At 40.0% G+C, this 25,553-nt stretch overlaps 1 protein-coding gene across 1 annotated transcript in view; it reads left to right on the forward strand.

Annotated features, from left to right (window-relative positions):
• The window catches only part of SMOC2 (SPARC related modular calcium binding 2), a 132,359-nt gene that overhangs the window by 42,383 nt on the left and 64,423 nt on the right, over positions 1 to 25,553 (forward strand). The window contains exons 3-4 of the mRNA XM_083366394.1: positions 13,963 to 14,069; positions 21,312 to 21,411. Coding sequence (XP_083222520.1) covers positions 13,963 to 14,069; positions 21,312 to 21,411 — 207 coding nt within the window. The remainder of the gene's footprint in view (positions 1 to 13,962; positions 14,070 to 21,311; positions 21,412 to 25,553) is intronic.

The raw sequence follows: 25,553 nt of genomic DNA on the forward strand, positions 1-25,553 counted from the left end.
ATTTGAATTAGATAAATTTACATGGTTAAAAATAAATCTTGTATTTTGCAAGAAACAAAAAGAATAAGGCATGTGTTTATCATTGTAGAGATCAGTACTCTGTAGTCTCCTCAACTTCCTACTCTTTCATGGAGAAGACACCATGAAGAAATTCACCTCACTGAACTTTATCAGAGAAAGAGATAAGGGCGAACAAGAAGGCTTCCAAGTGTTATCAAGACATATAATCAAAATTAGCAATAATGGCACAGGCAAGCACTGGCCCTCAAACAGTAAAGAAAACTACACTTCACAAAGAGAAATTGGAAATAAGTTCTCATATATTCTAAGAATAAAGTATTCTTCAAGCAGCTGCTGTAAATGTGACAGGCTTTATAAACATTAAAAAGAAATGTAGAAGGGGTCTTTCAGCCACCTCAAAAAACAGCATTAACTAAACAGAACACAAATCATCCACCCCACAGATTTTCCTCTGGCTAGGGACAGAATAGCTCCTGGAATTCCTTTTGGCTGCCTCCCTTCACCCCCCCCCACCCCAAATAAAATAAAATAAAATAATAATATCAAATTTGCTTTCTCTGGGATTCTGGATGGAATTTGTGTTCAGCCTGCTCACGATCAGGCCCATTGAATTCAGTTTGGCAATTAATCATGACCAATGATGAGCGTGCTGGTTTAGCTCAGCCCTCAAGGCTGCCTGCCAGTGGTATGTGCTGTGTGGTGAGGTGAATTACTGTTGCTTCTCCTTAATGATGGTGATTGGAGTGACTCAGTGTTGAAGGCATCAGTAGCTATTTGTCTATGCCAACACCTCATGCGAAGGCTGCCATGAGGATGAGAATTCTTGAGAGAGTGTGGATGTGTGTGAGATATTCTTCTACATAGAAAATCACAAGGCATTTTCCCCCGACCCCATCTGCTGACCGAGTCCCTCAAATGTTAGCAATGAATTGAGATGAAATATTTCAATCCCTGAGGGCCATCTCTTCATCTTACACCTCAGCATCTTCAAATCATCCATCTGCAACCAGCCAGCTTACTGGGTCTTGCCTTGATTGTGGGCAATATTTATAACAGATGTGTCTAATGGAGATAAAACAGATTTCTTTTTCTGCTGAGCGGTCAAGGCAGCAACATTAATATTGTCTGTAGCTCCTTCTCCTTTCCAATAAATGGAAATAGCAAGAATCCAGTTCAGCCTTTCTACACAATTAGCAAATTCCTAAATTATATCAAGTAAACTTTAATTTTTCAAGGATATATACTGTATATTGCAGAAGGGATTAGACTTTGGAGCATAATTTGTTAATAATTGTTATCAGCTTTTTTCATTTTGCAGTTCAATGGCTTTTATGGATCTAATGGAACATGGGCTTGCATAGTTGATTGGGCCCTATGGTACCTCAAGCAGAAGTCCCTACATCCTACTTTTATAATCTATATTTTTGGAACTCCCAGCCACTCTCCCCTGGAAAGCATATTTTGTATCCTATCAGATCAACTCTTTAAAAGAAAAGTGTTTCTTTGCTTACTCACAAGGAAGAGACTATTCTGGCTTTCTTTAGTTTTCGGTAGCTTAGCAGAGTGGCTGGGACATGAGAGAGGATAAAGTCCTCATCAGAAGGAGGATACAGATTCCAGAAAATATACATTTAGTATGGTTGGCCATATAGTCAGCCAGATATTTAGACTGGAATTGGCACATATTTATCAATCTGCCGAGCCCTCCCCAAGGACCTGGGAGACGCAGATGTTGTTTTATGGTGCTAAAACTAATCCTTGCAGGATGTAAGTTGTTCCAAGTAAAGCTGTCCATTGCAGTTGACTGATGCTGACTTAGTCAATGCTGATGGTGTTTGAGTGGTACTCCAGATGTTTTGGGATTGCACCCAAGGCACCAATGACTAGTGGTACTATCATTATTTTTTTTCTGGATGTGAGGGCGATCTGGCTGCGACATCTGTCACCCCATTGATCGCCAGGGTTGATTCGGCTGATCTGGCTGGCTAGGCGGGTGTCCCCTTCCTCCCTCACCGCTCCATGTGCGTCCCTCCCGAAGCTGCGCGCTCGGTGGAAGAGGACGACCATCCCAGATAGAAGGAGTGTACCGATCTTTGGTCAAGGGTATTATTTTTTTTCCAAATTTGTTTCCCCCCCCTGTATGCAGGTCTTGTAGTTGATGATTTTCTTCAGTTCTTTCTCTTCTCTTCTGCTGTCTCCTACGCATTGCAGTGTTTACTATCCAGACTTTTTTTGTCTTTTTTACTGACAGTTGTTAAGTCTGGAGTGTTAGGTGGCAAGTGCTTGTTTGTCTGAATTGTAAAATTCCAGAGCACTTTAGCTTCTTCATTTTTTATTACCGCCCTGAGTCCTCAGGGAAAGGGCAGTATATAAATGTAATAAAATAAATAAATAATAAATATTACTTTGCCTATTTTGTGATCCCACCCAATCTTGCTTGCAGATAAATGGCATTTCTTACAAATATTCCACTGTACCATTGTTGCTACTTTGTCATGCTGTAGTTTGCAATCTGTCTGTGTGATTGTCTTGCAACAGCAAATTAGGTGGTCTACTGTTTCTTCAGCTTCTTTGCAGAGACAGCTCAAACAATTTGTTATAATCAGCATCACCACTTTATTCATCACCTGTAACTCCAGATAACTTATATACAAGTTAAAAAGCACCATTCCAACTATGACAAGGAGAGCGGTTATTTAATATTACATGTATTAACAGCAGTGAGAATTATCTATGCCCAATATTGGAAAAATGAAAATTTACCAACTGAAGAAGTATTAATAAAGAAAATACTAGATTGTGCAGAAATGGATAGATTAACTTTAGAGATTAATGAGAAAGAGGATTATTTTATTATTTATTTATTTATTTTATTTAATTGGATTTGTATACCGCCCTTTCCCGAAGGACTCAGGGCGGTTTACAGGGAATTAAAACAAGAAACATAAAAATTAAAAACAATTAAAAGATTATAACAGTCCCTGAGAGAGTAAAAAACCCCAATTAAAATTAAAATTCTCAGCCTGGGCCAGAGAGCTCAAAGAGCCAGGTCTTCAGGTCCCGGCGGAATGAACGGAGGTCGGGGGCAGTCCTCAGCTCCGTGGGCAGCTGGTTCCAGAGGGCAGGCGCACCACTGAGAAGGCCCTCCCCCTGGGCATTACCCGCCGGCAATCTTTTACCGGCAGCACCTGAGAAGACCCTCCCTGTGGGAGCACACTGGATGAAGGGATTCAGTTTACTATAGAACTTGGACTAAATTTTATCAATGGCTAGATAACCAAATTAGAGAGAAAGGAAGGTGATATGTATTTTTGAATGTATTCTAGTAAGAAAAATATTATGGATTGAAAACTTAATATTTTTATTATAATTTACTATATTTATCAATCATTAACTCTAATATTCTTTTGTGTGTGTGTGTGTGTGTGTGTGTGTGTGTGTACTCAGACAATATGCTGTTTGCCAAACATTGAGTGTTATCGGGGAAACCCCAATCCCTATCCCAACCTTCCCTGTATTCTAACCCCAATCCCTACCCCTCCTTTTTCCTTCCCATCCTTATAAAAACCAATAAAACCCTTTAAAACAAAAAAAAATGCACCATTCCAAAGATTATCCTTTGAAGACCCACACAAATCTCCCCAGTGTGAGAAATTTATTCCAATTCTTTTTTTTTCCTATTGGAGGGCTTTCCCTTTATCCCATGACAGCTGAATTCAGGAAATGTTAGCAGAGATATTGTCAAAGGCCTTTTGAAAGTCAAAACATGCAATATTTATTGGGGCATCTTGTTTGTGTGGTTGCAGACACCCTCAAACACTCATGAGAAAAGACCTACTTTTTCAATACCATTTTGGTTCTTTTTCTAGAATTGTTATTTTTTTGGAATTTATTCCTCCTTTAATAATACTTTCGACCATTTCTGCTGGAACAGATATTACGTTAATTAGCCTATAGTTTTGTTTTTTATTCATTGATTCTTTTTTTTTTAAAAAATGGCACCATCCAGTCTTTTTTTTTCCAGTGCCAAGGAGCAGCTGATAAACAGAAGATGCATATTTTCAAAGAAATAAATTGCTAACTTATGTTTAAGAATTATTTAAGACTTCTTGAGTAGATACCATCTTAATCCAGGGATTTATTTAGCTTTACTTTCTCATTTTGCTTTTAACTCTTGTTACTCCTATTTGTCTCAGTTCATCAGATATTCCCCCTGAAATAGCCTGCTCAGGCACAGATATCTGTCTTATGTCTTTAACAGTGAAGACAGAAGCAAATAATTCATTCAGCTTTTCTACTATCTTCTTCTTCTTTTAGGAGACATTTAATGGTCTTATCATCTAGCAGTCCAATGACTTCTGAGGTCTGTTTCCTATTCCAAATATATTTGAAAAATGCTTTATTACTTGCCTAAATGATCTTCCTCATGTGCTCCTGAAAGTGCTTTTAATTTTTTATCACTTGCTTTCATTTCCTTTGAGAGAGTTCCTGTATGTTCTTATCTGGTTTTTTTTTTAATGACAGGTTTGACCCTGTTTGTTAACTGCACTTGGTGATCCCTTTGTCTTTGTAATATCTTACATAAAGTATTCTTTCCACCTGAGGGTCTAATATAGTAGTTTTGAATTATTTCCAAGTATTTTGGAGTGAACTGGTTCCTCTTGTTTCTCCCTTTTAATTACTTTAGGGTTTGGAAATGGTTCTTCTGAGGTTAAATGTCATTTTATCCATTGGGCCATTGTTTCAGAGGTATTTCCTTCCCTAAATGGAAGAACCAAATAACCACGGATGATGAGAGGGAATGTAGTCTGGGTTCCCAGTAAAGAGGGAGTGCATTCCAGAGGAGTAAGAGGCAATTCTTATTGGTCAGATAGTTTGTGTGACAGAAAGAAGGTGAAGACAAACCTTCCCTAATAGTTGCTGGATGTAAGTAGGAGGCTGCTTTAGTTTGGCAAGTTTCTGTCTATAAATATGAAACAATAAAGGTAACTACTTGGAAAAATCACCACATGTCTTTCTTGGTTTTTGGATTCCTTCTTTGTGCAAGGAATCCTTATGCAGTAAAGGACAATGACTAAAGTCTTCCTTCCACCAGGGAGGAATCTTATAATTTAATACATGGCCTCTTTCAGGATCACAGCAACATAGTATTTTTAGGCATCCACAAAGATCCAAGCAGAACTGAGTGCCATAGCCGGATCACAAATCGTGGGTATAGTGCCGCCAGGTATTTTTTCCATGATGTCCCTATTTTCAGGTTATTGTTAAAATTAGCAGGTCGACTAGACTTAAATCATCTGATGCTGCCTTAATACTACCCACTTTAGTAGGCAAGTCCTGAGAGCACCACTGACTAAAGAGAGGTCAGTTGGAAGTCACTTTGTCCAGGTAGAGCTTAAACCTGGAATCATTCATGGCTGCTTTACATAGGGCTCTATTCACACCACACAGTTTCAAATAAGAATTGGGTCTCTTCATGATGCCCATGCTTCTCTGAAATGCAGAAAAAAGACTAGCTGCCCTTGAAAACCATGCAGAAACTTTAACTGGTCCAGAAGCAGTAGCATCCACAGTAATGGGGCTCCCTAGGTTTGCTCATGTAACTTAGGTAGTGTATGTTGCAGTAATCCACATGGGAGGTAATCAAGGCATGAACATCTATGAGTAAAGTCTCCAGACCCAGGAAAGGGCACAACTGGACCAACCCCTGGTCCACAATTTGGTGGTGGCCTGTGGCCTGTTGGGAACTGAGCTGCACAAATGGCGGGAGAACATGTGAGCGCGCGAAGCTGCATTTTTGTGAACACGCGCACAACCATTCCCTCTCCCTCCCCTGCCGCTGCTGCCAGGGTAAAGAGCTGGAAATGTTGGGGACTGTTGCACTAGGCAAAACTGTGCAAAGCCCTTCCCATTCCCCGCCACAGCTGCCATCTGCTCCTTGAGCAGAAGCTACAAGTCCAAGAGGACCCTAAATTCTAGACCAGCTGTGTCTGGGGAAATACCATACCATCCAGAATCAAAAATGAAGTATCATCTAGGCCTAGGGGGAAGGGCAACAACCCTTAGACACTTCATCTTGCCAGGGTTGAGTTGATGGTGGTTCCTTCCCCATCCATGCCCTTGCATAAACTCAAATGCACAGTTGCTAAGTGGAATAATAGTTTGTTTATTGACCATTTGAAGTTACAAAGACACTGAAAAAAGTGACATGACTATTTTTCACACTTAAGCGTTGCGGCATCCCATGGTCATGTGATCAAAATTCAGACCCTTGGCAAGGGACTCATATTTATGACAATTGCATTGTCCCAAGGTCATGTGATCATCTTTTGAGACCTTCTGACAAGCAGGTCAATGGGCAAACCAGATTCACTTAACAACTGTGTTATTAACTTAACAAACTGCAGTGATTCACTTAACAATTGTAGCGAGAAAGGTCATAAAATGGGGCAAAATTCACTTAACAAATGTCTTACTTAGCAACAGAAATTTTGGGCTCAGTTGCGGTCATAAGTCAAGGACTACCTGTACTTCCTTGCTTCTATGGGCTTTGGGGGCTTTGATTGTGGTAGTGCTCCCTAAGTGATCCTTGCTGTGTCTCAACAAGGCAAAATACAGCTATATCTATGACCAAGTCCAGCTTTCCTTTTGCCTAACTTGGTATAGAAAATCTTCCTTATCTGGTTGGTTTTGGGTTGTAATATGACTTGGTTCCTCCCATGACTACTCTCTCTCTCGCCCTCTCTCTCCCCCCTTCCTTTTTGCTCCTTTGCTGGCATATTTTTTCTGTTCTGATGGCAGATTGTGGAAGCAGCTGACTGTGGTTTTGGTTGGAAGAAAGCAATTTAATTGGCAGAAGTGTTGGAGCTGTCTTGAGTGCTTATATAAGCAGAGTTTATACAGTATATTATATTGACAAGGTGTTTTTTTTAAAAAATGTTCCTTATCTTAACCCCCTCCAGCCATTGAATTTGTTAGTTGAGATTTCATTTTTAAATTAATTTAGTAGACAGGCCCCTTTGCAAAAAAAAAAAGAGGAAAACTTAATGTCTAGTAATAATCTCTAAGAAAAAAAGTAAACACCAGCTTAACAACTTCCAGGTTTGGATGTGGAGAGGAACTATGAGAATCTTACTTATACATATCAGCCACAGGATAGAGGTGAGGGAGTCTGAGTAATATTATTCTGAAGATGTAAGAGAGAAGAAGGGAAAGAGCCATGAAGGTGAGGGAAAGGCAAAAAACCCAGACCTGTCCAAATTGTGTGAACCGATTGTATGTTTCAGATTAGTACCATCTGTTCAAAAGGTTTGTGGATTTAAAGACATTCTGTGTGTTTCGTTCAAGAGCAGTTAAGCATCTGTGTCTTGCCTTAGGATACATTTTTTGCTTCAGACATTTCATATTGACTATTTTCTAAATAGCCTTCCTTGAATGATAAATGTTGTTTTGATTTGTTAAATTAATGTCATATATGATTATATGACATTAATCAAATAAATAACTGAACAAACAGAATAATTTTGTACATGATTATGCTATGGAATTTCTTTACAATGCAGCTTTTTTTTTTACAATGCTCCACTGAAATTAATTTAGTTATACAGCATGAGGTTATTTTCTTGTGATTAAATGAGGAGGTTTAAAAGACATATTTCTTGTGTTACACTCTCTGCATTAAATATCTAACATCAGTCTGGCTTATAAAGCTAAGCTACATGATTTCTTGGCCTGTTTGTGGAAGAACAAAATAATATGGGGGTCTTCCATGCCCCTGAACAAATCTCTGTGTCTCATCCATACACCTGTTCAGAAGCCAACTATAACTTCATATCCCTACATCGGTTCTGCTGCCTAAGATTTTGATGCTAAATTATGAGCCACAAATCACTGCAGCTTGATTTATTGTTACAGCGTACAGAATTGATGAAATTAGTTTATTGTCAGCTGAGTATAATATTAAAATGAAAGTAAAAAGAAAGACCAACTACAATTCTGAGAAATAAGCACCAGGTACCATGACTTGAAGCTGGCTTACTTTCCTAACAGTATTAACCTCAATGAACCACTATTAGCCAGGCTCAGATTAAAAAAAAATGCCACTACTTGAAGATTGAAAACTAATACAGGCAGTCCTCGACTTATGACCACAATTGAACCCAAAATTTCCATTGCTAAGCAAGGCAGTTGTTAAGTGAGTTTTGCCCCATTTTATGACCTTTTTTGCCACAATTGGAGTTGTTAATTGAATCACAAGGTTGTGAAGTGAATCTGGCTTCCCCCCCCCCTTGACTTTGCTTATCAGAAGCTATCTGGGAAGGTTACAAATAGTGATCCCATGACTCCAGGACAGTCCAACTGTCATAAATACATGCCAGTGGTCAAATGCCCGAATGTGATGACCCAGGGCCCCGAACGGAGGTAAAGCAGTCAGCTGGCAAAGAAACAGTTCTTTAATCACTGCCCAAGTTTTCCAAAAAGTGGGCAATCCCACGACTTGCCCTGGAGCCCCAGGGGCAACCGACCCCCGCTCCTCCCCTCCACGATCAATCCCAGCCCTGGCCTGAACAACGGTTGCTGGACTGCCCCCCATATCCGAACAACCAAAAGAAGTTCCCACCCCCCTCCCTAACCTCCTAAAAAATTTAACCAAAAAACTAACCAGGGGCCTCTTATTTGGCTTATATCGGAGGCCCCTACCCGTGCCCAACCATCTCTCAGGGTCCCAACAATCGGGGCCTTCATCAAGAGGAGGTGTAAAGAGTAAGGCGGATCGCTCCCAGGATGGGGGGGGGGCCCCTGAGGGCGTGTAAGACCGTGCTAGAATAAGTCAGACGCATGATCATTAAACAAGTCCGACAAAAAAGACAGCAAGGCAGACCAGATCGATACGGGAGGATCTCAAAATAAATAAGTCGAAGGCAAATGACCAGAGAGCCAGCCCAGCTCCACTGCCACTAGAGCTGGGAAACCCCAGAACAGATCGAATCCCGCCCTCTCACGGCGGTCAAGGCCGGGGAGCAGCCTGGTACATAAAACCGGGGGAGCAATACCACCCAGAGCTCTCACCTCTGGGAGGCAGCAGATGTAAAATCTTAACCACTCTCCCACAGTGGTTATAACCCGGACCTTCCATTATAGGGGAGGGGGGAGAAGAGGAGGGAGTTAGAGCAAAAGAATCTATAAAATACATCAGGATTAATAAGCCGGTATAGTCACAAAATGGTAGGAGAGATTCCGATTATATAAGTCAATTCCATGTTGCAAAAAGACCGGATGATAGTCAGTCAAGAAGGAAACCACAACATGGTCTAATCATTTTCTGGCGGCGCAGAGATTAAATTTTGCCTCACAAACGTCTGAGGCAACAGCGTCCGCGTTCCACCACCAGGCCAGGTCACCATGTCAGAGAGGCCAACTCCCTTCACCGTCAGCTATCTCGGACACCAGCCAGATGACGTCTCCACCACTCCAGCATTTTCACCCCCCCGCTGCTCCAAGCCGCGATTCATAGTCAGTCCAACAACACGCGGCTCCCCAAGCAGCAGGAAGGCATTCCGGAGCACCACCGAGCTGTAAAGAATTAATCCGGGCATCACAGGTCTCAGGGACACCACCAGGCTCCGTAGAGGGGGTCTCGAGACCCCCGCTGCACAGACAGTCAACCGGTCGGCGCCACGTTGAGCAGAGCTCCAGCGAAAAATCAGGATCTTTTCGGGCACCTCAGCAGCCTCAGCAGCCTCCATCGGGGCTCCGCCCAGCTCCTCCACGTCCAACAGCCTCCATCGGAGTTTGCCGGGCCCCTGCGGCACCGACAAACAGCTGGTCAGCGCCGTACAGCACGGGGCTCTGCTCAGCTCTTCCATGTCCACCAAGCCGTCCAGAAACTCCTCCGGGCTCCTCCAGGCTCCTCCGGGCTCAGATGACAGTCCTCAAAGAGTCCTCGGAGTCCTCGGAGCCCTCGGAGAGTCCAGGCTCCCAGAGCCAAGGTAAACCATATAGGCGTTCCAAAGGCAGGCACCGAAGCTCAGCTCACCTCGTGCTCGTCCTCAACTTCACCCGAAACCTTCACAGGACTCAAATATCACTGTGAAGCTCCCCAGGGTCACCACATTGCTAAAATTGCTGAAGCTCCTAACGGAGCTCAGCCCCGCACGTCCGCCATCTTGGGCATGTGGTTGTGAAGCCGGAAACCAACCAGTCCGGATTTCAAAGTGTCCTGCTTAAACAAGAACACAATTCACCATCTCCAGATAACACATTTGTTCCCAGCAAATGCCCCATCCCATAGCGTCTCCTTATATCTTAGTCCCCAGGTGTGCCTTGTGAAGTGGGGCAGGACGCTCTCCTCCCAAACAATTGAGCCTGCCTCCATTGTTCTCTCCTCCTCTCTGCTCTCCTTGCTCTAGGATCAGGTGTGTGTAGGGGGGCCCTTGCTCCTTGCCTGCACTATGCCTTTCCTGTTCTGAACCTGAAGGGCCCTGGCCTGCCTCAACCTGCTCTTCCCTTCAGTCCTCCAAAGCCAAAGACACCCCCTCCTGGGCCTCAACAAAGCACTCCATATCTTCCTCGGAGTCAGGCTCAGAGGGAAGCATGACACTGAATTTTGATTGTGTGACCATGGAGAAGCTGCAATGGTCATGCGGAAAATGGTGACAAGTCACTTTTTTCAGTGCCCTTGTAAATTCAAATGGTCACTAAATGAATGGTTGTATGTTGAGGACTACCTGTACTTGAAGCCAGAAGATAAGAAGAAAGGTGAACATCTGGTTAATATAGCCTACCCTAACAAGATCTTAGTGAATATCTTGCTATCGTCTTCCCAGCTGAATATTTTTCTACTTTAGTGGTAACATTAAAAAAAGCTATCAGTTTCTTGATTGTTAAATTGGCAGTCTTAAGAACGCATTATGAGGTTGTGATGCAGATTCCACCCACTATTGGCTTGTATGCAATGTTGTGATGTATGTTTGAAAGGATGAAGCTTACACCTTAATGTCACAATGCACAATTCAGCATCTTGACATCATTCTGACCAGGCATTGATGCATAGCAGTAGCAGTAACAATAGCATTTAGATTTACATTCCACTTCCTAGTGCTTTACATCCCTCTCTAAGTGGCTTACAAAATTAGCATATTGCTCCCAACAATCTGGGTCCTCATTTTATTTACCTCAGAAGAGTAGAAGGCTGAGTCAACCCTGAACTGGTTGGGATTGAACTACTGGCAGCCAGCAGAATTAGCCTGTAATACCAACCACTGCGCCACCATGGCATATGGTTTATATAAACTTATTGGATCATCTGGTTTATACAGTATTAACCAAAATAACCTTGTGTTATTTCATTTATATTTATATGATGAAACATATTCATATCCTGATATTGCCCTGGAATCTAACTGAATCCAATGCAAATTGGGAATATTTTAATTTATTTTTTTTCTTTTGTCAATAAACATCTGCATTTCAAAACCAGTTGCCTAAATTGACCAAACATTTTCAATGTTTTGCTAATCCTAGTTTTAGAACACCAGTATTTCTATTCTGTTAGATGTATTGTTTTAACAATTTCAGGAGTCATATAATAGACCTTGGAGTTACATTCAGATTTTTATACACTCTAAGTATTAGATATACTGTAAAGAGGAAAGCTGGCTTCCTTTGGTGATAATTCCTATAGAAGGACAGCTTATAATTCTATCAGCACTAAATCTTTGGTGCAATCCATTTTATATCCTATGGGAGAATAGATCCCAATGCATTTTAGTGGAATTTGCTCCTGAGCAAATGTATAATCATAACCCTCATGTGTTGGAATTTAGATTGCTTTTCCTTTTGACATTTAAACCACATCTGCACTAAAAATGAAGACAGAAGTCCACCGAAAGACAGATTTATTTTCAGTTAAAACACTTGCTTCATTAAAACCACATGTCAGTAAGTAGCACATAAGCAAACATATGAGTTTAGGCTAAGGCATATGGTGTAAAAGCTGTGCTGACCATTGCACTTTATTTTTAAAATAATATAAGCTGTTAACAATCACAGTATAGTCATAGATTGACTACAGCAAGAGTTTTGGGTGTGAATGGAAGAGTTCTCTGATATACTAAAACCAAAACTCGTTATGGAAAATGTTTAAATGGATTCCTCATTTGGGAGATATTTTTCTCTTCCAAATCAAGAGGTATTTCTAATGCAACCAAGAGGCACAGCATTTTGAATGGCAGAGATTTGCCATTAAATGCTCGGTTTTATTCTTTCCAGCACAGTGAAATATTGGAAATAAATTATATATAGTATAGTGGAAGAAACTGGAAAAAGAACTGGATAAGGCCAAGTTCTGCTGAGAAAAAAATCCTCACCATAACCCTCCAATGCCCCTTTGGGCCATAGCTCAGAATGCTGCTGACTATAGAGAGTGTTACCAAAGTCTTACCAAAACATAGCTTAAGTTCCCCACACACAAAAAGAATTAAAAAAAATCAGAACGTATGCATAAGCACATAATTCACATAGGTATAATACCAATAGCAATCGAGACTTCTATATTGCTTCACAGTGTTTAATAGCACTCTCTAAGTGGTTTACAGAGTCATCATCATATTGCCCCCAACAATCTGGGGTCCTCATTTTACTGACCTGGGAAGGATGGAAGGCTGAATCAACTTTGAGTTGGTCAGGATTGAACTCCTGGCAGTGGGCAAAATTAGGCTGCAGTACTGCATTCTAACCACCGCTCCACTTGCTGAGAAAGCGCAGCATAATCATACTTGCAAGATTCTGTTATTATAGCCACCCTCAATAAAATTAGTTGTAGCCTTCATGTGGAGTTGATTCTTGGTCTGGTTCTCCTGGTGGGCTGACAGAGGTCACCACCGTCATTCATATGACCCAGAGTAGAATGTCTGCAACTTGTACTGTGTTTCCCAGGTATTCATATAATTCATACACGCACACACACACACACACACACACGAATCTAGAGCGTGTGGAGTTCTGTCTTTGGAGATCTGACACTGACTTACTGTTTTTGCCATTGCTGTCTCATTTTCTTTCCAGAATTTTTGTTTTATTTTCGCAACTTTTTTGTCACATTTTCTGCTCGTGATATATTGGTGCCCCTGCAAAAAGAGTTAATCTTTGTGGGCTAGAGTTCCTACCTGAATAGGTCAATTAGAAGGATGGCTCTGTGAGGTGTAGCTTTTAAGGACTTTTTGAAAATGGCTCTTTTAAAACAAAACTTTTTAAAGATTCCTTTGTGTTCATTCCTCTGCTTCCTTCTGATGACATTACGAAAACAAGTTCAAGTTGTTAGAATACCAATTGAGTTGAGCTACACATGGAAATTGAATTAGGAACTTGACATAGCATCCATATCACATTCCTACAATCATCCATTGATTATAGAATGTATTATGAATCTTACATGAATGTAAATTCCTCTGAGCTCTACTTTGTACTCAACCAAATATTGTTTGGCTGACTTAGAACATAGTGTTTAATTCCAATAGCATTCACAATAGATGTGTTTGAACTGATTGGCACATTTTAAAGTTTACAAAACTATTATGAGCTTACTGCCAAGACTCTATGATAGTGTGAGTTTACTTCCCATCCTTCTTTTAATTTTCCAGGAGGTTATATTATTTGGATCACTTTTTACCTTTTTTTTGACAGACTTCCAAATAAAGCACTGGGCTTCAACAGATGCTTTTATTTTTAAAAAGAATGATTTATGTGGCACATGGGGCATGGTTAAAATTAAAGATAATATATAAAGTGGCTGTCACTTTACTTTTTCAGCCCCATTTATTCATAGCTTTCAACTAAAATCCATCGGAAGCCAGCGTATGTAGCGAAATGCTGCTGCAACAAAGTTAAGTTCTGTGATATTCTCATTTGCACGGGGATTAATATTTTATCTCATTTCTTTAGATGTTTCACGATGTGTGGCGGAGAGGAAATATACCCAAGAACAAGCACGCAAGGAGTTCCAGCAAGTATTCATCCCGGAATGCAACGATGATGGCACTTACAGTCAGGTTGATTGAAACAATTCTTGATTATTCCTTTGACCCATTTCTTGCTCTAGCATCTGATTAACAATCTCATTTTATTTTTCTGACTTTGAGTTACCACTGATTGATTCTAAAGTAGAATAGAACAGAACAGAACTGAATATTGCTGGAAGAGACCTTGGAGGTGTTTTAGTCCAGCCCCCTGCTCAAGCAGAAGAGCCTATGCCATTTCAGAAAAGTGACTGTCTAGTCTCTTCTTAAAAACCTCCAGTGATGGAGCAGCCCCTATTTCTGAAGGCAAGCTGTTCCACTGGTCAGTTGTCCTCACTGCCAGGTGGCTTTTCTCTTTGGTCAGTTTCCAGCCATTGTTCCTTGTCTTGCCTTCTGCTGTTTTGGAGAATAATTTGACCCCCTCTTCTTTGTGGCAGCCCCTCAAATACTGCTATCATGTCACCCTGTGTACTCTGTGTTGTTTCTGAAGTAAAAACAGCTCATAAGAAGTTATCTGTTAAATTCCTGAATTCCTAAGTTCTGAAGGATGTTAAGATGAAGATCTCATACTACTTCCAGCAGTATTGTGAAAGTGTGTCCTATTTCCTGTAAACTTATATATATATATATGTTTTCGTAGGTTCTCGCGGGTGTCTGTATGTGTAGATCTAGAGTCTCGGGTTTCTTCCCGCGTTCCTTTCATCTCCAGAAAGTTGTGGCGACGTTTCGACGAAATCCCATCCGTCATCATCAGGCCGGAGTGTTCCTCCTGCTGCTTCCAGGAGCAATGCGTGGTCTGGCTGTTCCTTTCCTTCCAACTGCCAGTGGGGCTGTGTTCTGACTGGGAGGAGGCGTGGCTGCTTTCTGATTGGGTGGGGGTGTCCTCTGACTGGGTGGAGGCGTGGTTGTCTTCTGATTGAGTGGAGGCGTGGCTGTCTTCTGATTGGGTGGATGCGTGGTTGTCCTCTGATTGGTTGGAGGCATGGCTGTCTTCTGATTGGGTGGGGTGTGTTCTGAATGGGTGGGGTTTTTTGTTGTGTTGTAATATCCTGAGTGTTGTGATTTGGTGTCCTGAGGAGTGGGCTGTGTAGTGGCCTCCAGAGCTTTGGTTTGGCTCCGAGTTCGAGGACCTGCTATGTATCTCTGGTATGGGTCAGTCAGGTTCGTGTGTGCGTTCTTCTGCTTGGGTGATGGCACTTTTGCTTGACTTGTTCTGTCTTCTGTGTGGGAGAGTTTTTGTTCTGGGTGTGGATGAGTCTTGCTGGGGCTGGTGGCATTTGGGGTTGTTTGTTGGTTTTTTAAATCCTTGTTTGCTGAAATTCGTTTCTCTATCAATGCTGGTTTCCAAATGGCATGTAGGCGGGAGGTGTCGTCTCGCTTGTTCATACTGTCTGGGTGTTTTTCTATTTCAATGGCTTCTCTGATTATTCTGCTATTGAGATGTTCTATTTTGGCGATTGTTTTTGTACCTTCAAAATTGATGTTGTGTCCCGTAGTGTTTATGTGTTGTACTAGTGAAGATGTGTGATCTTTCTTCTGTACTGAGTTCTTATGTTCTTCTACACGTACCTCTATTCTTCTGTTAGTCTGTCCGATGTATGTTGCTGGACAGGAGGCGCATGGGATTTGGTATATGCCCTGGTTTTCCAGTTCTATTTTGTCTTTGGGATTTCTCAGGATGGTTGATATCTTTCTGTCAGTGTTAAATGCGGTTTTGATGTTATGTTTGCATAGTACTTTACTGATTTTGTCAGTTGTTCCTTTTATGTAGGGCAAGATGGCTCGTCCGTTGTTCTGTTCTTCTTCTTGGATGTTTTTCTGTTTCGGAGTCCCCTGCTGAATCATATTGGTGATTTTGTTTTTTTGGAACTTGTTTGCTGTCAATATGTCTGTCAGGGTGTGTAGTTCTGTTTGTATATGTGTTTCATCTGCAAGGCGTCTGGTTCTTGTTATTAGTGTTTTGGCTACTGAATTTATTTGTGCTGGGTGATGATGTGATTGCGCATTGAGGTAACGGTTGGTGTGTGTTTTCTTTCGGTAGACTGTGTGTCCTAGGGTGCCGTTTTGTTTTTTGTATATAAGTACATCCAGGAAAGGTAACTGGTTGTTTGTTTCAATCTCCATGGTGAATTTTATTTTGGGATGTAGGCTGTTCAGGTGTGTTAGGAAGTTTTCTAGCTCCTTTCTTCCGTGGGGCCAGATCACGAAGGTGTCATCCACATATCTGAGCCACAGTTTTGGTTTGTTTGTAGTCTTTTCCAGAGCGTTAGTTTCAAATTCTTCCATGAAAAGGTTGGCGATAACTGGTGATAGAGGGGATCCCATTGGTGCGCCTTCTATTTGTTTGTATCTCTGGCCTCTGTGTATGAAGTATGTGTTTGATAAGCAGTGTTCTGCTAGTTCTATAATATGGTTTGGTGGTTGGTATTTGCTTCTTATTGTTGATAGAGCTTCTTGGACTGGCACCTGGGTGAATAGTGATACCACATCGAAGCTGACTAGCAAGTCTTTTTGGTCTATCTGTAGATTTTTCACTAATTCTATAAAGTGGTATGAGTTTTGGACATATGAAGCTGCCATTTCTGCTTGAGGTTGTAATTGTTTTGCTAGGTATTTAAGCTAAGTTTTGTAGTGGTGAGCCTATAGAACTTACTATGGGTCTTAGTGGGATTCCATCTTTGTGTATTTTGGGGAGGCTATATAGTTTTGGGCATCTGGATGACTTCTCCCTAGGAATGATTGTTTGTTGGGTTTCTTGGCTTATAGAAGTTGATTTTATCTTTTTCTTGGTGGTCTTTTCTAGATAGGTTGTGGGATCTGTATATATAGGTTTGTATGTAGTTTCTTTGAGTAAGTTGGACAGTTTCTCTTCATAGTCTGATGTGTCCATTACCACTGTAGCATTGCCTTTATCTGCTGGTAGTATGATTATGCTGTTGTCTTTTCTTAGGTTTTGCAATGCTACTTGTTCTTCTTTTGTTAGGTTGCTTTTGGGTGGTTTGCTTGTGCATAGGATGTGGGTGACTTCATGTCTGACTTGGTCTGCTTCATCTGCATTGAGTTTAGTTAAGCTGGTTTCAACTCCACATATGATGGTTTCTGTGGGAATTTTCTTTGGTGCAACAGCGAAGTTGAAACCTTTTGCTAGGACGTTTGTTTCTGCTGTTGTTAGTCTTCTGTGGGAGATGTTATGCACTACTTGTTGTAGATGTTGTTGTGATGTGGTTGTTTGGTTGTTGTAGTTCTCTAATTGTTTGAGTTTCTTTGAATGTCTGTTGTTTTTATAGATGGTCTCTGTTTCTGCTCTCCAAACCGCCAGTTGTTTCACTTTGTCCCATAGTATCGGGTGAATAATGTTGCTGAGTTTGAGATGTAATGTTAGTAGGTCCTTGTTTGTTTGGTCTAATTGAAATCTTTTATTGTGGAGTTCATTTCTTAGTAATGCCATTTCTGTTCTTCTTAGAATGCATTTGGTTGAAGTGGTATTCATGTGGAATTTCAATTTGAAACAATTTGGTCTTATATTTTGGTCTCGACATTGGCATAGGAAAGGTATGTCACTTAGTATTCTTGCTCTTCGTACTTCTGACTTTTCGTAAGTCCTGGTTAGTTGGTAGATGTCCTCCCCGTAGAGGTATGATATTTGTTTTTGTAGATTCTCGCGGGTGTCTGTATGTGTAGATCTAGAGTCTCGGGTTTCTTCCCGTGTTCCTTTCATCTTCAGAAAGTTGTGGAGACGTTTCGATGAAATCCCATCCGTCATCATCAGGCCGGAGTGTTCCTCCTGCTGCTTCCAGGAGCAATGCGTGGTCTGGCTGTTCCTTTCCTTCCAACTGCCAGTGGGGCTGTGTTCTGACTGGGAGGAGGCGTGGCTGCTTTCTGATTGGGTCGCCACAACTTTCTGAAGATGAAAGGAACGCGGGAAGAAACCCGAGACTCTAGATCTACACATATATATATCTCAGAAGGGTATGACTGACTGATGAAGACTAAAGAGTCAGAAATGCATCTTAGTCTCCCTTAATTCTTTGTTAGTAATTTACACAAATACATGAACTGTCCGGTGTGACTACAGCCTGTTCGATAGCCTTTGAGATAAGGCTGAAAACAGGAAATAAAGATTTGCCCCATGTTTGGGGCCTAGCAAGGTAATCTAAATAGTTAACATTTGACTCATATCTCCCCTTGCAGAAAACTAACAGAGAGCGAGAGAGAACCTGTGGCTCAAGAGGTAAAAAACTGCCTAATATGCAATCAGCCCAGGTTCGAATCTCAGAAGGGTATGACTGACTGATGAAGACTAAAGAGTCAGAAATGCATCTTAGTCTCCCTTAATTCTTTGTTAGTAATTTACACACACACACACACACACACACACACACACACACACACACATATATATATATATATATATATATATATGTTTAAGTATTTGTCAAGGCTTTTTGAATATATATATATATATATATATATATATATATATATATATATATATATATATATATATATATATATATATATATATATTTGGGTCTTTTCCCGTGTAAGATTGATAGTGTCTTGGCGACGTTTCAACGAGGTCCCACTCGTCATCTTCAGGGTGGTGTCTTCGGCCGAAGACACCAGCCTGAAGATGACGAGTGGGACCTCATCAAAGTGTCGCCAAGACACTATCAATCTTACACGGGAAAAGACCTGAATACGCCAAGACACACACACACACACACACACACACACGTACACACACACACACACAGAGAGAGAGAGAGAGAGAGAGAGAGAATGATATCCAATGTTGTGTTAGTACTTTTCTGCTATTTCTGATTTTCTCCTCCTTTCCTCTACCCAGTAAAATCTTGATTGTTCTCAAAAAATATTTTGGAAGTTTGAGGATTCTCCAGAAAAACTTGTGAGGAGGCATAGAAATCTAGAGATTCCATTACACTGTGGATGGAAGAAATTCAACTAATGAAAACATGTTATGAGAAAGTTGGGTTACCATCTGCTGAATTACTTAATTTCGCTAAAAGTGAATGCTTATTAAGAAGCACAGGTATATTACTTACAGCATTTTACAGCATAAACTGTGGAGTCCTTGGTATTCTGCAAGCTTGATTGTTTGTCTACAGATTTTCACTATCCAACATCATTAATGCTAATGACTGTGAAGTTATGTACAGTAGGTTGCTCTGACAGTATTGGTGAGCGTGTAGTTTTCTCCTTGCCAATTCCTTGAGTAGGGTATTGTTTTCTGCTTGATTTGTTTGGCTGGTATTTATCCCTGCTTATGTGGGTGTAGGATCCCTAATTAAGGAGCTTTTATTGTATCTTCTGACTGCTAGTTCGTGTTCATGGCTGCGTCCTGCTAGTCTTCTGCCAGTCTGTCCATATAGTAGCTGTTACAGTCCTTACACTATATGTTGTAGATGACTCTTATTTCTTCTTCTTCTTCTTGGGTTACTGGGTCTTTTAAGATGTTTTGGAAGGCTTTATTTTGTTTGTATGCTACAGTGATGCTGTGTGATTGTAATTGTTAGTTGTTTTTGAGATGTTTTTGATGTATGACAGTGTTATCCTTTTCATAGTTTGTGTTGTTTGTGCTGTGGTGGGTTGAGTGGTCAGGCACTTTTTAATAATACATTTTGTTGGAAGATGTTAAATAGATGGTCTCTTTCTTTTTGTGTTGTGTTGTGATGTTCTGTTCTGTGGGGGGAGAATCCCTCATTTCAACCCTGAGCTACAAATATTCTCTTTTATTGGTTGTTCTGTGTTCTGGGTGGAGGAGTGAGTGAGCAAGATTGGCTGGGAATCTGTCATGGAATATTGAAAATGAAGGTCGCATGACTGCAGCAGCAGCCCAGAAGCGTAGCTGCCACCTGTAGCACTAAAATAGCAATAGCACTTAGACCTATACACTGCTTCACAGAGCTTTACAGCCCTGTCTAAGCAGTTTACAAAGTCAGCATATTGCCCCCAACAATCTAGGTCCTCAGAAATAGCCAAAACTTCCCCAAATTTCATTCCCACAGGGATCATGGGTCCTGGATTTTGGATGCATTTTGTAAGTCAGCTCATATGAAGTACATTGAATCAAAAAGTATTGTCCTATGACACACCTTTTCACCTAGTTAAAGGTTTGACAATGACAGTGTTAGTAGAATATTTATTTGTTTGATTATAAAATTTATAGGCAGCTCATATAGATAGACTAGTGGCATTTATATTCTGCCTGTTATTTATGAGCTCAAGGCAACACACATTGCACTTCCCTCCTCATATAAACATTTTGTTGAGAAACATAGGATTGAGAGGGAGAATAGCTTTTCCAAAATCATCCAAAGAGGGGTTTTTTTTGTCTGGGAGTGCACCAAAACCACTAAAGCAAACTGATTCTCATTCCACCACTGAGTTGTGCTTTTGGAAATAAGGGAAATAAGAGAAGAGTGCTCTAAAGTTGCAGCTTTTTGGAGAAAAAAATCTTCTTTACTGGTATTTCCCCAAACTGACAAAAAATAAATGCACAAGCTTAATTCATATTACATCACCATAATGTATTAATTTGAGAAAGTTGTGACTCAATTTGAATTTGAAATTCAATGCACACTCAGCTGTGGTTGTACAATCAATCAGATAATATCATTTTATTTTTCCATCCATGCAAATTAGGAGGAAGAAAAAAAATGACTGAATAAGTTGTCACTGAATATCCACTGAAGATATTATTAGTGATTTCACAATCAGATCATGGGGTTCAGTATTTGTCTATTCTCATTCAAGCCTTAAGCTACATCCACTTAATATAATCCATTAAAAACAAATGGGCCTATTGCTTTTTGATATAATCTGGATTTTGCAAAACTATGGAAAGGATGGTTCAGTTTTTCACAGGTTCAGTGCCACAATATAGGTACTAACTTGAAAAAAATCAACACTATCTGTTTGGTTCGAATTGACGAGGACTCAGAGTGGTTAACACAGAACGAGTTTATTGAATACACAAAGTCAACTGTCAACTGTCAATTGTTGCAACCCTTTTATAGAGAAAGCGTTTGAACTGTAACCAATACAAGCAGTCTGTTTTCCCGCTCCTTGGTTGTGGCGTCCAATGATTGCACCTTATTTTCCCGCTTTAAACCTTGCAAAGCTGCACTGTGTTTGCAATCTCTTCCATGGCTTATTGCTAACTATTTACATACACAACACTATCTTTCAAGAAAATGTGAGTTATCAACATATTTTCTGTGAGTTTCAAATACTTGGCATTTTTTTCCACAGGTTCAGTGCCACAGTTACACAGGCTACTGTTGGTGTGTCACCCCTAATGGTCGTCCAATCAGTGGTACAGCTGTAGCACATAAAACTCCACGTTGCCCAGGTAACTATATATGCATTACTGTGGCAGAAGCTGTTCTTCCTTTTTCTTACTCTCTATCTGGCTGGCTGAGGAATTCTGGGAGTTGAAGTCCACAAGTCATAAAAAGGCCAACTTTGAAGACCCCTGCTGTATCATGATACACTGAATCAAAGTATCCACATACAGAAGCTAACCTGCCAAATTAAGTATTTGTTTATTATTGTACCTTTCTATACAATTGGTTCTGCTAACAACAAATAAAACATAGGATACAAAAAGATATAATAATTCAAAAGTGTACTTAGCCATTAACAATTAAGAAGTCAAAGATTGTCTTCTGTTAAGTGAGGGCTGAATGCATAATGCATTCTCCATCTTGGGAGCAATGTAGGTGATTGTCAGGTAAATGAATCTCTAACCACAGGAGGGGGAGGAAAGAGAGAGAGAGAGAGAAAGAGAGAGAGAGAGAGAGAGAGAGAGAGAGAGAGAGAGAGAGAGAGAGAGAGAGAGAGAGAGCTAGTCAGTTTAGTATAGCAGATGAAGCTCAGACTAGAAACCATGAGTTCTAGTCCCAACTTAGGTATGAAGCCAGCTTTGGGCCAGTCATTCTCTCTTTCAGCCCTAGCAAGGAGGCAAGGGCAAACCACTTCCAGAAAAACTGTGCCAAGAAAAGAGCATGGGGTAGTCCAGGCAGTCACAGGAATCAACAATGACTGAAAAGTGGGTCTTTGTGCACACACGCACAAACATATTTAAAAAAAGAAATCAGGAGGGCTTCCTCTGCAAATCGTATTGCCCAAGTAGATCTGTAAGAGGTGAACCTTCAGATAGCCAGCCCCTAAGCCATTTGGTGTTCTGAAAGTGCACCCATATGCCTGGTAAATTTCCAGCCAACTGGATGATCTCCAATTCTAATTTTATTTGTTCCCTGCATCGTGCCACTGATTAGCAACCTAGCCGTCCCATTTTATACTAGTTGCAACATCTGGATACTTTTCAAAAGTAGACCCAAGCAGAGAACTTGCAATGGTCTAATTTATATTTTGGCTATTGAGCCTCACAGTGCATTAGATTTATGGCATTTTCTTCTTGGTTTCTCTGAGGTTTGGTTTCCTATCATTTTAGTGGAGCCATGAACTTTATGTCACAGAGTAATAGATAAGTGTACTTTAAACAATAAACCAATTTCCTGCTGACCTTATTTTAAGAAGTATAATTTAATAAATCGTCAGTGCAAAATTCAAATGACCTGAGTATGACATTCAGGCTGCAATTCTATACTTGGGGATTCTGGCATAAATTTTATTATGGTCAATTATGTGCATTCATAAAGAATGACAGCTGAATTATTCTGGGGAAGAAGTTGGATATGAAAAGAGGATTAGTGTTCTCCAAGTTAGTTTGAATTTTAAATTCAAACTAATGCCTGTGAAGTTGCAACCTATATTTTATTGTGACTGTTTTGTAAATGTCCGACTTTTCCAATATTACTGTTTTTAAGTACAAAATTGGCATTTTTGTAAATGCAAAAAACAAACAAACAAACAAAGCAAAAAATCCCCAGTGATGAGAAAACAGTTTCCAGACAGGATAGTTTGGGATCATCTTGCATTCATGTGGCAATTGTCCACATTTTGGTTTCCTCAAGAGAAAAACTGTTCCCATTATAGTGTTTCAGTTCTGAAATCCAAAAAGTTTCCTTTACAGATTTGCTCTTTGGAGCTTATGTTACCAGTATTTATAAGGTACTGACTGAACACATTATTATATTTGTCCGCCATGTAGTAGCTTGTGTGGATCACAAACTACTAGTATAAGTATCATCTTGTTGGTAAAGACCAGCAAGCATAATACTAAATAAAAATACATTTCCCAAATAATTTGAAACCTGCATGTTCATAACTATTCCCATGAGCACAGTTGCTTATAGTATTCTGGAGAATCATTGTAGCCTGCTCATTAGCAAATCAGGGCCTAGATAGCATTGTTGGGAGTGATCCTGAAAATTGAAGCAAAATGTTTATCCTAGGAAATCTTTGGGACTGAAGACAGAGATGATTTTGGTGAGAATTGCATGTTGTATGACCAAATCCCTCTTCTACTTCTTGTTTATTAATTTTATTTGGAACCCTAGTCAATGTTCATACTGTTAAGTATATACGATATACTTCAAGAAAAAAAAAAGATATGGTCTTAAAAGATCTGCAATGGGAATGCCTACACATTCAGGTAATTGTCATCTTATACTGAACATCATATCCAGAAATAATAGAATCATATGTCAACTTTGGGGGGGGGAAAGTCAAAGTAGGTTCCAAACAACAATTTTAAATTCTTGTTCTGAAACAGTATATATTTCCCTCCTGTTTTAAACACAAATTCAGATTTGCTTCAGTAGTAGATACTATAATATTTTAAAAAACCTCTATCAGGTGTGAAAAAGTAGTGAGTTGAAAATGTAAAAATGTAAAATACTATTCCACCCACCATTTCTCTCTCTCTGTCTTTCTGTCTCTCTCTCTCTGTCTCTTTCTAATTATCCCTATTTCTATATATCAATTATATATTGATAGATTGTATTTTTACATTGTACAATACTCAGGTCAGTTTGGTTGTCCTTTAGACATGATTATTAGACAAGTGACCATAGCTGGCCCATCTGTAGGCTTGGCCCTGTGCATCCTATCTTGTTAAAACAGCAGAATATTTGGATAAGTAAAACAGGGCCATATTCAGAGAAGGGCCATGGAAGAAAACAGTGTAGTATTCTTCATGGAGAAACAAAAATCTTTAGATGTGTTTGTTTTTTCATTAGTATTTTTGATGCAAATTATGGAGCAAATCACGAAGCAAGTCTTCAAGTACGCAGTCATGACTATCAGATATAAGCTCACAATCTATAAAATACATATCATGCAGCCACCATCTCGGTGTTTGCTAGATTCTTCATCAGAATCATAATTGCCCCAACTCAAATGGTGAAGGAATGTTGTTGTTCTCTTAACTTATTTGTTTTCTAAAGTCTTCCAGGTATAAAGGTGGAATTAATCATTCCAAAGAAAGGTGCATATAACTTTATCTAATCAAATATGGTGGGAAGCCTTAACAACATTATACCACGGTATACCATTTTATACCAGATCAAGCTACTCCCAGTTAAACAATAATAAGAACTTCAACACTAAATCCTGCACTTACCCCTCTGATCCCCCAGACATCTCTATGGATCTTCTCTTTTCTTCTCCATTCCCCCCCCCACACACATAAAGTAGCTGATGTATTAGTAAAACTATTTCTGTCCACAATCATCTAGTATTAAAAGATCTACTAGCAATAGAGAAAGCGATCTGGAGGAAAGAAAGTAAAATGATCTCATTCACTAATTCTTAGTTACAATGTTTTTAAAGAAAGCAGTTGAAGAAGAGAAATCAATAAATAAAAAGTAGAGTTTCTGACTGAGCTGGTGGAGTAATCTTGTTCCATCTTTCTCTCTTCTGTAGCCTGATGGAATGGCTCATGCCAAGTGGCACTTGATGGAGAGAGGAATATGGCTTCTCAATATAGTTGATGGCAGCTGTATTTCCTTCAGGAAACAGTTCCCTTCAATTTGGGTTTTTGGTTTGGTTTTGGGAAAGAAATTGCCTTGGTTATCCTAATAAATCCCTTGCCCATAGTAATCCCTTTGATGTGTCAATAAAATGATTTCCAGATCTTAAGGATTTTGCCCCCAAAGGCAATAAATGGAAGATCTAACAGCAGCAGGCAATCCTCCCCAACCAAATAAGTTTCAGTAAATTCAGCATATTTTACAAGATTTTTTTTTGAATGCACATATGAACATGATGTAGCCAAAGTTCAGTGTGAATTGGGGAGAATTTTGACTATTGGAGATTACTTGGAACATGGTATTTTTGAACAAAGTTCAGTGTAACTGGAGCTAATGGTAACTTATACCAACCACAAGTTGTAAAGTAAGTTTGATTGAAGCCACACCAATTTCTGATAAACAAAAAGCTAAATTTATTTTATGAAACAGGAGCTTGTGACCTGTGTCTTTTGGATCACATATTTCACATAAAGAGGGTTCTTTCAGAAGTTGAAATTTCATATATGTTGGGACTGTGTTTTTAGCAGGCAAGTATTTATTTAGATGGAAGTGCGTG

This window comes from Vipera ursinii (assembly GCF_947247035.1).
Source record: "Vipera ursinii genome assembly, chromosome: 1".
NCBI lineage: Eukaryota > Metazoa > Chordata > Lepidosauria > Squamata > Viperidae > Vipera > Vipera ursinii.